This window comes from Rhinolophus sinicus, linkage group LG16, assembly GCF_036562045.2.
Source record: "Rhinolophus sinicus isolate RSC01 linkage group LG16, ASM3656204v1, whole genome shotgun sequence".
In the NCBI taxonomy this organism is placed as follows: Eukaryota; Metazoa; Chordata; class Mammalia; order Chiroptera; family Rhinolophidae; genus Rhinolophus; species Rhinolophus sinicus.
In genome coordinates, this window is record NC_133765.1 from 25,837,387 (window position 1) to 25,851,682 (window position 14,296).

The 14,296-nt window shown below is 45.9% G+C and overlaps 1 protein-coding gene across 1 annotated transcript in view; it reads left to right on the forward strand.

Moving 5' to 3' along the window:
- The window catches only part of FAM222A (family with sequence similarity 222 member A), a 56,905-nt gene that overhangs the window by 24,880 nt on the left and 17,729 nt on the right, over positions 1–14,296 (forward strand). The window contains exon 2 of the mRNA XM_019757504.2: positions 4,354–4,481. Coding sequence (XP_019613063.2) covers positions 4,400–4,481 — 82 coding nt within the window. The 5' untranslated portion in view covers positions 4,354–4,399. The remainder of the gene's footprint in view (positions 1–4,353; positions 4,482–14,296) is intronic.

A 14,296-nucleotide genomic window follows, 5' to 3' on the forward strand; every position in this document is an offset into this window, starting at 1 on the left:
TCTGTAAAATGGGACTGAAAACAGAACAGACCACAGAAGCTGCTAGGAGAATGTGGCGAGGTATAACAGACAGGATGCACGTGGGGTGTGGAACAGAGGAAGCACCTGATAAATGTGCGCTGCTATTATTAGTACTCGTGGGGGGATTGTTGTTTTCGAGTTACCCCCTCCCACTGGTCTGGAGGTCCCGAAAGCCAGACAGAAAGGGAGAGATGACAAAAGGCAGGCAGGGCCCCAGACCCCAATTCTCGGTTTTTTTAAATAAAAATAAAGAGGCTTTAGACATCCTTCTCCTATGCATTGTTCTGCCAAGGCAAACAGCACAGACTCAATTCCTCCTTGGACTTGAAAAGTTCCTTCCTTTCTCTCCCCTCCCCTGTCACATTTCCTTTATCTAAATCCTCAGCTATGAAAGGGCATATCGACAGCTGGGGGCGTTATCTGGTGGAGGGGACCTTTTCCTAGGGGTGCCTCTGAGATAAGGTGTCTTATCAGCCCCCATGTCAGGGATGGTGCCAAAGCATTCTAATCATTGAGGCTTGCGACACTTCCCCCTCCCTCCCCTCCCCTTTTTTATTATTAAAGTCACAAAAGACCTTGGGCTTATAAACAGCCCGATTTGCAGATAGGGTTTCAAAATGAGCAGCGCTCCCAGGATGGTCCCTGGCTGGGGGAGTAATGAGTGTGGGTGGGGGCTCTGAAGGGCTGGCGTTCTGCAGATGGGATGATGCTAAACAGAGAAGGGGCAGGGTGGGGTCACGGGAGGATCATGAGTGTTTTAGGTGCCTGCCCCAGTTCTGTCCCCCGCTTGCTGTGTGACCTTGTGCAGGGCAGTTGGCTTCTCTGGGCCTCCGTCACTTCATCTGACAATAACCAGTTCATTGATTCAGCCATTCATTCAGCACCTGTTTATTAAAAGGTTACTGTGCCAGGCACTGGGGAGAATGACAAATAAGACATGGTCCTTGGCCCTGAGAAACTCAGAGTCCGGTGGACAGCGACAGACATGAAAATTGGCAGTTACAACTCGGTGTGATGAGGGCTGAGAAGGCGGATGCCCAGAGGTAGGGAGCCAGAGTCCAAGTTAAAGCGGATCAGGGAAGCAGTGCTGTAGGCAGAAGGACCGGCGCAGGCAAAGGTTTAGAGGTGTGAGGCAGCCAGGCTGGCAGGAGGGCTAAGAGGAAGCTGGGAGAGATGAAGGTGGCCAGCCATGGGGGCCCCGAGGGCCAGGCAAGGAGGGCTGGTTTCTAGTGTGAGGCCAGGCAGAAGTGTTAAGGCCAAGAAGAGGGATCTGACTTCGTTTTGCGTGGAGATGATGGAGATGATACAGAAGCTGGAGGTGGTGGTCCACTCGTCCTCACGCTCAGCTGGCCCTTGTCCCCCTCCCACCCTGGTCCCCCACCTTCCCCAGCAGCAGGACACGGGGTTCCTGGGAGAATGGGCAGTGAGTTGGGGGAACTGGGGGGGGGGCCTCTAGAAGCGGGGATGAATGCAGGTGGCCGCACTGGAAAAGCAGAGCTGAGGCCTCAGGGGAGTTGGGGCAGATGACCTCCTGCCTCCCAGAACTGCCTGGGTGTCCATTATTAGTGCCCTCTGCAAACCAGAGTCCAACTGGAAGGACAGAGAGGGAGTCCAGAGAGGCCCCAGAATATACAGCTTGCCCCTGCCCTGCTAGCAACTATAGCCCCCAGCCTGCCCTTTTCAGCTGCAAAGCATGCTGGGATGCGTGGCAGTAGGGACGTGTCGGGGGCTGGGCTTCTCGGCCCCTGGCCCCCAGGGAAAGGCCAGAGGTGGGGAGGACCTCCAGAGATGGGGCTGCGCCCGTCCAGGACCCTGGAGGAAAATGACCTGGGAGGGGTCATGGAGCCCCTTTTGTGAGCGAGGGGGTCTCTTCCCTTGGGTGCACAGCAGGAGCTGGGCTGTGGGGGGATGCAGGCTTCCAGCCCAGGTTTCCTCAGCGCACTGGGTCACTGGCCTCCCTCCTCTCCAGCCCAGCACTGCCCCGGGCTGTGGGCAGCACTATAGCCCAGTGGTGAGGGGGCAGGTTCCCCCAGCCATTGCCTGCTGGGTGCCACTGGGCAGGGTGCTGCTTCCCTTTGGCTTGGGTTTCCCCATCTGTGGAGGGAGAGGCTTGGGACAGAGGGGAGAGCTGGCCTTGTCCAACCCCTGCATCAGAGAGGCAGGAGGTGGAGGCTGCCCTTGGCTGGAGTGGGGAAGAGAAGCTGTGCCGTGGGGTAGCCACTGGCCTCTTACCTTCCAGGTGTGCATGTCTGTGTCTGTAGATTGCCTCTGTGTGTGTGAGAGGGTGCCAGACGGTGTGGAGGGGTGTGTCACGTGGTGTGGGCAAGGGTGCAACAGTTATATGCCCACGTGCAGGCAGACATGCAGTGAGTGAGTACGTGTGTGTGGACGCCCAGTGCGGTGGATGGCATGTCCAAGTGTCCCCAAGTGTCCGCGAGGGGCAGAGCATGTCCACGGTGTGTGGCTGTGTCCTGAAGGGCCCCAGTGAGGCCTGTTCCTGCCGCCTGCTCACGTCCCAAGTCCCCAAGGAGCCGGTGCCTCGTTCCCTCAGTCAAGGGTTTTCATCTCTGCAATAAGCCCCACTTCATTCCCTTTTTAAACTGTATAATTTCTGCCTGATTGTAATGGCATATTTTAAAATTACCAGAAATCAAAGCCAGAAAGTGGATACTGTAGCTTTTATTACGTCGCTGTGTTAAAGCTGGCGATTGGGGGGTGGGGGAAGGATGAGAACCACCTCCCCTCCCCCATCTATCCCCTACTTTCTCGCTCTTGTTTTTTTTTCTTTTTTTTTTTTAGACAGTAATAGAAGAAAATTGGTTTCGAAACTGAATAAAAGTCCCTTTCAGTGTAAATCATTTCTTTCAGGGCACCTTTGCTGAGAGTAAAATAGAGCATAATGAAAGGTGGTTACGTGATTGTCTTTCATTTACCACGAGGCCAGGACAGACAGGAGGCTGCAGCCGTCTCGGGAAATACAAGACGGGAATAATTGCGTGGTAACAAGGAGCTTGTTGTGAAATTAGTATCTTAAGAAAGTAGTGAAAAAAGGCTTTTCCTCATGAATACTTCATTATTAGAAGAAAGCGGCAGAATTTAGGGCTCCAGACACCTGTTTAGTATTAAATAACTTCCTTTTCTCCCCCTTAAACCGCCCCCAACCCCCCAACTCCCCCCTGGAACCCCCCCCAACCACACACACTCTCTTCTTTCTTTTTTTTAAAACCAGCATGAGGTTTGAGTTGGCCAAGCTTGGCCGCTTGGGACTCTGGGCATGGGAGTGGGGTGGGGTCAGGAGGTCGTAGGGATGGGGTGCCCAGGCTGGTTGGACATCAGGGGTGTCCAGTGTTCAGCTCACCCCTGGGCCTGCTGTTTCTTACTAAGAAGAGAAGAAGGGAAAGACTTGGCAGGGAAAGCCCCACCCTCTCCCGTGGCCTCCAGGGAAGGCCTTGCCTGTAACACCCTGCTCCTCAGGGACTCTGGGTTCTCAGAAAAGTGGGTTTCGTGAAATAAATGTGCATTTCCGTATGAACGCTGGGCATCTGACTCTGGGTGAGCGAGCAAACGTGGACCTGTCTGGAGTCACATCTGAGCTGCCAGCTATGGGGACCTCTTCCCAGCCTGCCAGGGCTGCCCTTTCCATTGGGGTAGGAAACTCAGTCAGGGAGCCCTTGTGGCCTTTGGGACCTGGGCTCAGGGCTCAGTCTGAGGTCAAGGCCAAGCTCATCATGGGTCAGGGTGGGAGCCCCCCTCGTTCTCTCAGGGACGCCATCCTGGACATCAGCCCTCCAAGGTGATGTGAGCAGACCCCAGACAAGAGGCAGACCAGCTTCAATAAACTGGAACACGTATACGCCCACTGGTAGTTCCTGGGCACCCCTCCGTGCAGCTTCCAAAATGACCAGACCGGGTCTATGCCCTTGATGAGCTCAAGGCTGAAGGGGGCAGGACTACAGATGTGCTCCCAGGTGGTTACGAGGGAACTGGAAGCCACCACCTGGAAGGAAACATGGAGGGGCGAGGGGCTGAGCAGACCTGTGGCATCAGGGAAGCCACCCTGGAGGAGGTGACCCACCCTCTGAGCAGTTCTGGCCCTGTCATGGTAGAAGTCCACCACTCAGGAGATCTGGATTCTTTTCCTTCCTGTGAGGCCATGCAGGAGCCTCTTGATACCTCTCGGCGTCATCTGTCAAATAGGAAGGGTGTCTGCTTGGAAAGTCTCCGGTGTTCTGCAGGGTAGTGGGGAAGCTGCTGGCGGTGAGTCCCACCTGAGGGAGGTGGGAGGTGGGCATGGCAGCCTGTGTGACAAGCACTTCATCTCCCTCCTCACAGGGAACCTGCCGCAGAGTGTGCCGTACCGCAGGCCCCCAGCTCAGCCATGCTGGCCTGTCTGCAGAGGACCCAGAACCCACCAGGCCAACACCTGGCCTGCCCGAGCAAGAGCCTGGAGCTGCGGAAGTGTGAGTGGGAGCCCTCACCCTGCACAATACCCCCTCCGCCTCTCCCCTTCCTCTGCCCACCCTGAGTCCACAGGGCTCTGTTTCTGTTCCTGGACATACCAGCCTTGTCCTATCTCAGACCTTTGCAGGGCAGTACCCAGGCAGGGAAGGAATGCCCTCCGCACGCCAGCCCTGTCTGGAGCTCGCCATGTTCCTCTCGGCCTTTGCTCATGCAGTGCTGGCTCCTCGGAGGCCCTCCCCTACAGTGGCACCCACTCCCTTTGTCTGGCCAGCTCCCACTGGGTGTGACCACCTTCCCAGCAGCCTTCTCTAACTACTGCCAGCACCATGGCCCCAATGCCAGCCCCCACCGTGACCCTACCAGATGCCATGTCTGTCTTGCTCACCACCATTTTCCTGCATTAGCAGAGAGTAGGCTAAGGAGGAAGCAAATAGCCTGAATGGGATCGCCATTCAGGGCCTGATTCACTGTGTCTCCTTTCCCTCTAGAGGCCTTGCTTTTCAATGAGTCAGATTCGGGAGCTGGACATGGTCCACCAAGGGTCTGTCCCCCTTGAGTACCTAGGGTAGGGATCCCAAGCCCTCTGATCGGATTATTTTTAGCCACCCTAGGGTTTTGTTGTTGTTGTTGTTGTTGTTTTAGTTGTGAAGAATTTGGAAACATTTAAAAACAGAGCGATTTGTATAAAAATCTGGCTTTCTAGTGTCTCTTGATAAAAAATCAGAGGATCTAGAAACAGGCCTGTCATCCTGTAGCAGCCATTGGTTAGAACTGAACGATTGCCTTTTTAAAGGGGACGCCCCTCCCTAGTGCACCTCAGTCCCCACCCCTCCTTAGCGCCTATCCTATAGCACTGGATCCGTTGCCATTGAGCAGTGTGCTTACACTGTTGCTTTTTTCCTTTTTAATATGTATCTTCAGAAATGGTAATACATTCACGTGGTCCAATATTCAAAAGGAATGAAAGGGTATACAGACAAAAGCCTCCCTCTCCCCATGTTGTCCAGCCCCGTTTACTTCCAGAGGCAGCCTGTGTTGTCAGCTTCCTGTGTCTCCTTTATGCACATCCCATCAAATGTGTGTACACACTGTCCTGCACCTCACTTTTTCACTTAGCAATACATCTAAAAAGCTTCCTCATTCTTTTGCCATATAGTCTTCCAGAGCAAGGATGACCCATAATTTATTTGACTAGTCCCCTAAGTAGAACCATACCCCATCTGTTGCTAAACAACCACAAAGGTGTGAATAAAACTACAGGATAAATTTCTAGACGTGGAAATACTGTGTCAAAGGTATGTGCATTTGTAATTTTGATAGATGTGGTTCTGACGGACTTATCTGTCATCTGTTTGGTCCATTTTTCCAATTGGGTTGTTTTTGTCCTTACTGATTTGTAGGAGCTCTTTGTATATGATGGAATTAGACCTTGGATTTTTGTGTCATATTTATAATGCCCTTCCTCATGCTGCAATTATTAAAAATAAAACAAAACAAAACAAAAAACACAGAACTTCTGCCACAGGGTTTCTTCTAGTTCTTTTACATTTTAATTTTCAAAATATCTGATATCCGATTGTTTTGTAATTTATCTGGTGGCAAGTGTGAGGTTGTGGATCCAAGTCTCATCAAGCATCACTGCAATAATGGTTTCATTTTTGTAACATTATAATACATTTAAAATTTTTAAAACAGCTTTATGGAGATGTAATTCACATACAATCCACCCGTTTGAAGTGCACGATTTAATGGTTTTTAGGATATTTACAGAATTTTGCAGCCATCACCACAGTCAGTTTTAGAGCATTTTTATCACCTCAAGAAGAAATCCCTTACCCATTAGCAGTCATTCCCTTATTCCCTCACCTACTTCTTTCTCTATAGATTCCCATATTCTGGACTGTCGTAAGGAGGGAATCATATATTCATAGTATGTGGCCTTTTATGGCTGGCTTCTTTCACTTAACAGAATGTTTTCAAGGTTCATCTGTATTGTAGTGTATGTAAAACAAATTTTAATATTTGGTGGTGTGTGTTCCTTGTCATTCACCAGCCCCCCATGCAGAGTTTCCTTGATGTTCTGTTTATTTCTGTCTGAACTATAGACATCATCTAGGTAAGAACAAAAATCCCGTTTGTGTTTTTACTGGGACTGCATTAAATTTATAAATTAATTTAGAAGAAATGCCATTTTTGGGATGATGTCTTTCCTTTCAAAGACATGATATACCCTTCTCTTTGTTCAGATTTTCCTGTGTGTCCCTTGTGATGTTTTAATATTTTGCTTCATTTAAATCTTGTACATTTTCTAAGTTTACGTCTTCTGGATAGCCTTTTTTGGCTAGTCTTTTCTTCCATAAATGGAGGTTGTTTATGTAAAGGCTATTAAGTCTTACCACCTTACTGAAATCTTCTGTTTGTAATGATTTTTTAATTTAGTCTCTTAGGTTTTCCAGTTACACTATCATATCACTTGCAAATGATCATTTTACCTCCTACATTGGAAGTTTTATACCTTCATTTCTTTGTCTTTTTAATAGTGTTGGCTTCTATCCCTGGAACAATGAAAAATAATAATGGTGACAATAGATATTCTTGCTTTGTCCCTGACTTGAACGAGAAGCTTCTAGTATTTCTCCTTTAGCAAAATGCTGTTTTGGGGGCAGATATTTTATCAGGTTAAATAAGCATCCATCCTTCCCTGTTTTATTAATAATTTTAAAAATCAAGAATGGAAGTTGAAGTTTACCAAATTACTTTTCAGTGTCTATAAAAATGATCATATAGTTTTTTTCCCTTTGATATATTGATAGAAATAGTGATATAGATTTCTTAATATTGAACCATCCTTGCATTCCTAGTGGAATCCCACTTGGTTGTGGTGAATATTTCTTTATAATTACTGAGGGATCGCATGTGCTCTTTTACTTAGGAGTTTTGCCTCAATTTCATCAATGAGAGTAGTCTTTAGTTTTCTGTTCGTGGAACAGTGTTTTGGGGGGTTTTGCTCTCAGTGTTATGCTCACTTCATAAAGAGAATGGAGGATTTCCTTCTTTCTCTATGCTTTGTAACAGTGTAAATAGAAATAGATTTTGTAACAGTGTAAGTAGAAATAGATTATCTGTTCTTTAAAGATCGGTTGATCCTCCTTGAAACATTCCGTGCTAGTGCATTTATATGGGTTGGGTGAGTAGCTGTTTGATAATGTTCTCTGGTTTCTTCTGTAATAATTTATTTGTGTTAATTGTTCTGTTCCTAGAATGCATTTGGTAAATTACATTTCTCTAGAAAAGTATTCATTTTGTCCACGTTTTCAAATTTATTTGCATGAGGTTGAACAAAATTATTTCACCCTCTTTCTCATATTATATATTTTGTACTTTTTCCCCCTCATTTTTTTCTCAATTAGATTAGTTAGCTAATGAGGTTATCTGTCCCCTATTTCCAAAGATTCATCTTTAGGATTTATTTATTAGTAATTACCCCTTCCTGGTTTCTTTTTTTTTCCTCTTTAATTAAAGTTTATTGGGGCGACAATTTTTAGTAAAGTTACATAGATTTCAGGTGTACAATTCTGCAATACATTATCTATATCTCACATTGTGTGTTCACTACCCAGAGCCCTTCCTGGTTTCTAATTCATTAATTTGTGCCTTTATTAAGCTCTTCTTCCTGTTTTCTTTATTTTTTAATTTGAGATAGAGGCTTAAATCTTTATACTGATAAACAAGGAAAAAAAGGGGAAATTAAGGGTATGAATTCTTTGAACACTGCTTTTGCTATATCCTATAGGTTCTAATATGTAGTATTATCATTTTTTTTGTAGGTATTTTATAATTTTGGCTTTCATTTCTTCTTTGACGTAAGGCTCATTTGAGTGCCATCTCTTACCCAGGCAATAGGTGCTTTGTGTTTTGTTTTTCTAGTTTTATTGCATTATGATCAAAGAATGTTGTCTATAATCTTTACTTTTTATACTTTACCAAAGTTTTCTTTCCAATATATGGTCATTTTTGTGAGTTTTGAGACTTTTTTTTATGGGGACTTGAAAAGAAGATAATGGTTCTGTTTTCAGGATTCAGATTTTGGTGTATACTAATTATATCTACCCTATTTATTATGCAAATTAGGTCTTCTATATCCTCACTTACCTGTCATGTAGAGAGAAATGAATTAGATGCCTACTGCTGTGTTCCAACCTTTTTCTTCTTGTAGCACCTGTATGTTTGGCCTTAGGAGTGGTGATACAATGTTATTTAACACATAGATATTAATACCTTAAATCTTCATAGTGAATTGCATACTTCTTTGCTGTATTTAATACTTTGGGGGTAGATTCAATTTTATCTATTAAGATGATAACCTTTGCTCTTTTGATTCACATTTTTCTTGAGACCTTTTTGCCAATCCTTTTATTTCAGCCTTTCTGGATTATTTTGTTTAGCTATGACTCATATACTACAGAGTTGGATTAAATTTTGTGATCCAATCTGAATGCCTTTTTAAATTTTTTGAGAGTTTAGCCCATTCACATTTATTGATATGACAGATGTCTCATCTTAACTCAATCATTTTGTGCTTTGTTTTAATTGCTTCTAAAAGTCTTTCCCTATGTGATCTATGTTTTTTTGTATTCTTTTGTACACCTATTAACCATGAGGAAGGCTAGTGTTTTTCTAGTTTATTTATTAGTAATTACCCCTTTAAATAATCCCTAATTCTCTATTTCTTTGGAACAGTATCTATTACTTTCCCTAAGATGAACAATATGATGTAATTAGTGTACAGTTGACCCTTGAACAACACAGGTTTGAACTACGTGGGTCCACTTATACATGGATTTTTTTCCCATAAATACGTACAGTGCTGTAAATGTATTTTCTCTTCCTCACGATTTTCTTAGTAACATTTTTTTCTCTAGCTTACTTTATTGTAAGAATACAGTATATAATACATATCATATAGATACAAAATATGTTGATCGAGAGCCAACTGTATTTTCTTTTTCTTTGCACATTTTCTTGTAGTTCATTTCAAACCTTTAAACCTCTATTACTGGACATCAGCTTTAAATGATGTTCTTTGATCCCAGCTATTAAAAATGAGGACATCCATGTACTTACATTACTGTCTCCTTTCCTTGTCCCCTCGCTTCTGTTATTAGGATACCATTACTGTCCTAGGGCTTGTAATGATAGCATCTGGTTACATTACAACCATCTCCCAATAATTTCAATCTGAGTCTTATGGGTAAATGGGTCAGCGCTCACCACCAGTACTTGTGCCTGCTTTTCCTAGCATCTGAAGCTGGCCCTCTAGTCTGTGGCTTAAGGTCTCAAGTGAACAGCATTCCTGGAGTTCATGCATCTTCAGAACTGTCTATCTGTCACTTTTCTACTTGAATGAGTCAAAAGGCATCTCTGGGCCACTTAGTTTCCTTGAAGATTTCTGTAGACCTTGTTCTGTTCTCTTCTAATGTTGAATGTTGCCATGGAGAAGGGGAAGCCTGATTTTTTTCTCGTTTGTATTTCATTTTGATCTTTCCATATCTTTCATGTCATTACTTGACCAGCATGTGTCTTAGGGTTGACCATTCAAATCTACTTTTCCTGGAACACAACACTGTGCCCTTCTGACAGGCAGATCCAAAGCTTGTATTATTTCAGTTTCTTTCTTTCCCAGATAAGCGTAGATTGGCTGTCTTTCTCCCATCTTCCCTATATATTCTCTTCTGATTAAACCGTTCTAACTCCTTATTTCCTTTTCTTTTTTTCAGTTTTATTCCTGTTTTCTGTCCCTTTTTTTTCTTGCACTCATTCCATGTTCCCCTTTTGCAATAAGTTTTCTTCTCTTGTATATCTGCTTTGTGTTTTTGCTTTATAGAAACAATTGTTTACTAAGCTTTTTCCTTCACAATGAAATATTTAGCCATAATCTTCATCTCTTCTGGGGCCACATTTTTCTGATGGGAAGTGTTTTGGTTTTGGGGGGTTTTATTTTTCCCATGCATTACTTTACTTATGTTTTGCCTTTCCTTCACCTTTCATATATATATACATATATGTGTGTATATATATATACGTATATATGTGTGTGTGTGTGTGTATGCATACATATATATATATATATATATATATATATATATATATATATATATATTTTATTAAGTCCTGTGCTGGTTCAATTTTGATTATTTGCCTCTAGAGGAGGTGAGTTTCTCCCAGCCCAGTTATTTCCCTCCAGTTGCCCCAGAGACAAACAGGTTCCTGCAAATATGGTATATTTGTGTGATTTCTTATCGATTCCTACCTCCTTTGCTCTTTGGAACCAAGTGGGTCTAAGGAAGCTCTGTTTCGAGGTGATGCACCCCAGGTTTCACTGCTGCAAAGAAGGAGTTTCAATTTTATACCTCAGGCAGGGTGTGCCCCTCACATCTGGGAAGTGGACACTGCTGGCTCTTTCTGAAATCTACAGCTGTGGCACCTTCCTTCTGCTTCCTCCCTTAGCCCCACTTGATCGCAATTGCTCTGGGCAGCCTAGCCACCTATGTTTTGTTTGCTTAGGGGGTTAGTGATCTCCTAGTTTTTCCAAGAGTGGAGCTTGTGCTTTTGTTCCATGTTGCTTTCAGGGTATTTCTAGGAAGAGAAAGGGGACCTAAGATATTATATCAACATCCTCAGAACTGAAGGTCCTCTGATGGCCTTTCAGAGACAGAGCTTTAATGAAATATTTGTCTCATCAAAAACAGAACAATGACAGACAATCTGGAATGGCCTTCAGTTTCAAGGAAAAATGTTTTTCATGACCAGCCCCCTTCACTCCTTTATGGGATCTCCAGGGAGAACATCTCATTGCCTTTTTAAATTTTATTTTATTATTTTATTTTATTTTATTGGGGAACAGTGTGTTTCTCCAGGATCCATCAGCTCCAAGTCAAGTTGTTGTCCTTCAATCTAGTTGTGGAGGGCACAGCTTGGCTCCAAGACCAGTTGCCATTTTCAACGGGCAACCTTGTTGTTGAGAGCTCGGCCTCTAACCAACTGAACCATCTGGCTGCCCCACATCTCATTGCCTTTTTAAAATTAAATACTTCACTGAATAGGTTGTCCATGGCACTCCATTCAGAAAACATAAGAATTTAGAATGAAAAATAACTGTCCTTCCCAGAGCAAACCAGTGTATTCTTAAACACCCCCCTGAAAAATACACACATGCATGAGGGGCAGTAAATACCTTTTAAGTAAACATTTACACCCCTACACACTCTTCTCAGCTCCTTGCCTGTTTGCCTTCCCAGTATATCTTAGAGATTATTCCCCATCGGACAGAAAGAGTGCCCTCATTCTAACAGCTGCACTGTATTCCATTGCACGGATAAAGAATAATAACATACCCCTGTTGATGGACATTTAGGTTGTTTCTAGTCTCTTGCTATTCTGAACAGTGCTGTGATGAACGTCCTTTGTATTCATGTGTGTGTATCTGTGCAAAGAAAAATTCTTCCAGGATGGACTTGCTAGCTCAAAGGATCTGTGCATTTTCCCCTGTGATTGCTGCTGTCCAGCTGCCCGGGTTGCCTGCCTTGCCTCTTGCTGCCAGCTGGGACTGGGCCTGATGACCTGGGCTGGTCCTTCCTTCCTGCTCCAAGGCTGGAACTAGGGAGCGTGGAGGTCTACCAAGGACGTCCTGCTGCCCCTGCCCACTCAGCCTCTTTGATATCTTTGTACTTATTGGAAAAGACATTGTCTCTGCCTGTAATTGAAGAGCACAGGAAAGGGAGGCAGGCAGGGAGATAAGCAAATTGAATTGGGCACCCTGCCGCCAGTCAAGGCCTGGATAATTGGCAGGGGAGGCTCCTGCCCTTTCCTCCTGGGCAGTCAGGCCCTAAGCCCACCCTCTTGTCCCTATGGCCCCTGGGCAGAATCAAGACAGGGTTTCAGGACCAGAGCTGGAACTGGGCTGTGTTTCTCACCAAGAGAGAAAGGTCTCAACTGGGCCATCCATATTCAGCATGACTTTGGATGAGTCTGTCAGCCTCTTAGGGCCTGTGTTCCCCCTTCTAGAAAGGGAAGGGTCAGATCAGATGGCCCTAAGAAGCCGTCCAGCTCTAACCACCTGTGATGCTAGTGTCAGAAGCCCGGTGGGGGGAAGACGTGGCCCAGTCTGAGACCTCCTCCCCACGCTTCCTGTAAAATGGCATCAGCGAGCCTGACTACTCAGGGCTGCGTGAGGATACGGCCACCACATATGCCCTCAACATGGCCAGTGAACCAGAAATGGCAGCTCACCTGTCTAGGATCCGAGGTCAGGCAGGTAGGGGAGCCTGGGAGTTGGCTGTCGTAGCCTGTTCTGGGTGAGTAGAGAAAGTAACCTGGAGAAAAAGAAAGGAAAAAATGATGCTGGGGGAGGGAAAGCCCATTCCCTGTCCCCTCCCTCAGGCCTAAGATCTTGGACTACTCCCAGCTGGCCAGAGTCCCTGGGTTCCAAACAGGACCTGCCCACCCCTGCGACTGAAGCCTGTTTTTCTCAGCTGCTCAGGACCTTCCCTGCTAATAAATATTTGACTTTCTCATCATGATGTTGATACGTAAACTCTGAGTCACATGCTGCTAAAAGTACAGGCTGTGCAGACAGCTCCAGAGAGGTGCTGTGGGGGCTGGTGGGGGTGGGGCGGGACTCAGGGACCTGTCATCCAAAGAGGCCAAGGAGGGGAGCGGAGGCAGCTACCCCAGGACACCGACACGAGCTTCCACCCTCACTCTGCCACCCTGTATAAGTGATGCAGCCTCAGTCTGCTCCTCTGTAAGGGAGGGTAGCGTGCCCACCCTGCCCTCATCCCTGTGAGACCCCAGGGCACAGGCTTTGAGACCAACACAGTCTGTGGGTCAAGGCCTGGCTCTGCCCTGCATGGGGCGTGGGCTTGGGCAAGAGAGTGAACGGCCCTCTCTGGCCCTCAGTTTCCTCCGCTGTGATGTGGGGATAAGAACAGAAGGAGAGAACCCCCAGGGCGTGTGGACTCAAACACTTTACCTGCCCCCATCCCCTCCAGAGGCTGGGAGACCCCCTCCCCACACTCATACCCACAGGGAAAAAGCGGATCCCCGGACCTCTCTCTCAGCATGGTGAGAAGTTTCGAAGGGCTTGCTACCCCCAAATCAGGGAGCAGCTCTTCTCCCCAACTCCCACCCCTCATCCCACCCTCATGCAACAGCCTGACTCTGAGAAGCTGGGGCCCCTGCCCCCCCCCAGCATTCCTGCAGGTGCAGCTGCTTCCACTGACACTAATAAAATACGGAAGAAACAAAGCAATTTAAAATTCCAATAAAATTAAAAACAAACCTCTGCCCGCACAGCAGATCCAATTATGTAGCTGTTGCTGAGTGCAGCCTGGGGGGCGGGTGGAAGGAAGGTCCAGTGCCGCCCCTGCCATGGGAAGGGGACATAGGAGAGGACACAGCCTCAGGGATGAGGGGCTAGGAGAGGGCTGGACAGAGTTACCCCCTTTTATGATTTAACAAATACAGATAAGCTCTTAGCAAACTAGGAAGGCAGGCAAATCCCTTCATCTATTACAGAGTATTCAACCACAAACCACAACGAGCCGACCTGAGAGTAGATAAAAATCAGAGGAGACAGATCCAAATCACTGCCTTTCCACATTGTACAGAGGTCCTGGCCAGCGCATATGACAGGGAACATAAATAACAAGTTACAAGGATTAAAGAGAAGTAAAACTATCTGCATAGAGACCCCAAGAGAGTAAGAATTCAGCAAGATCACAAATATAAGATCAACACAGGAACGCAACTCTAT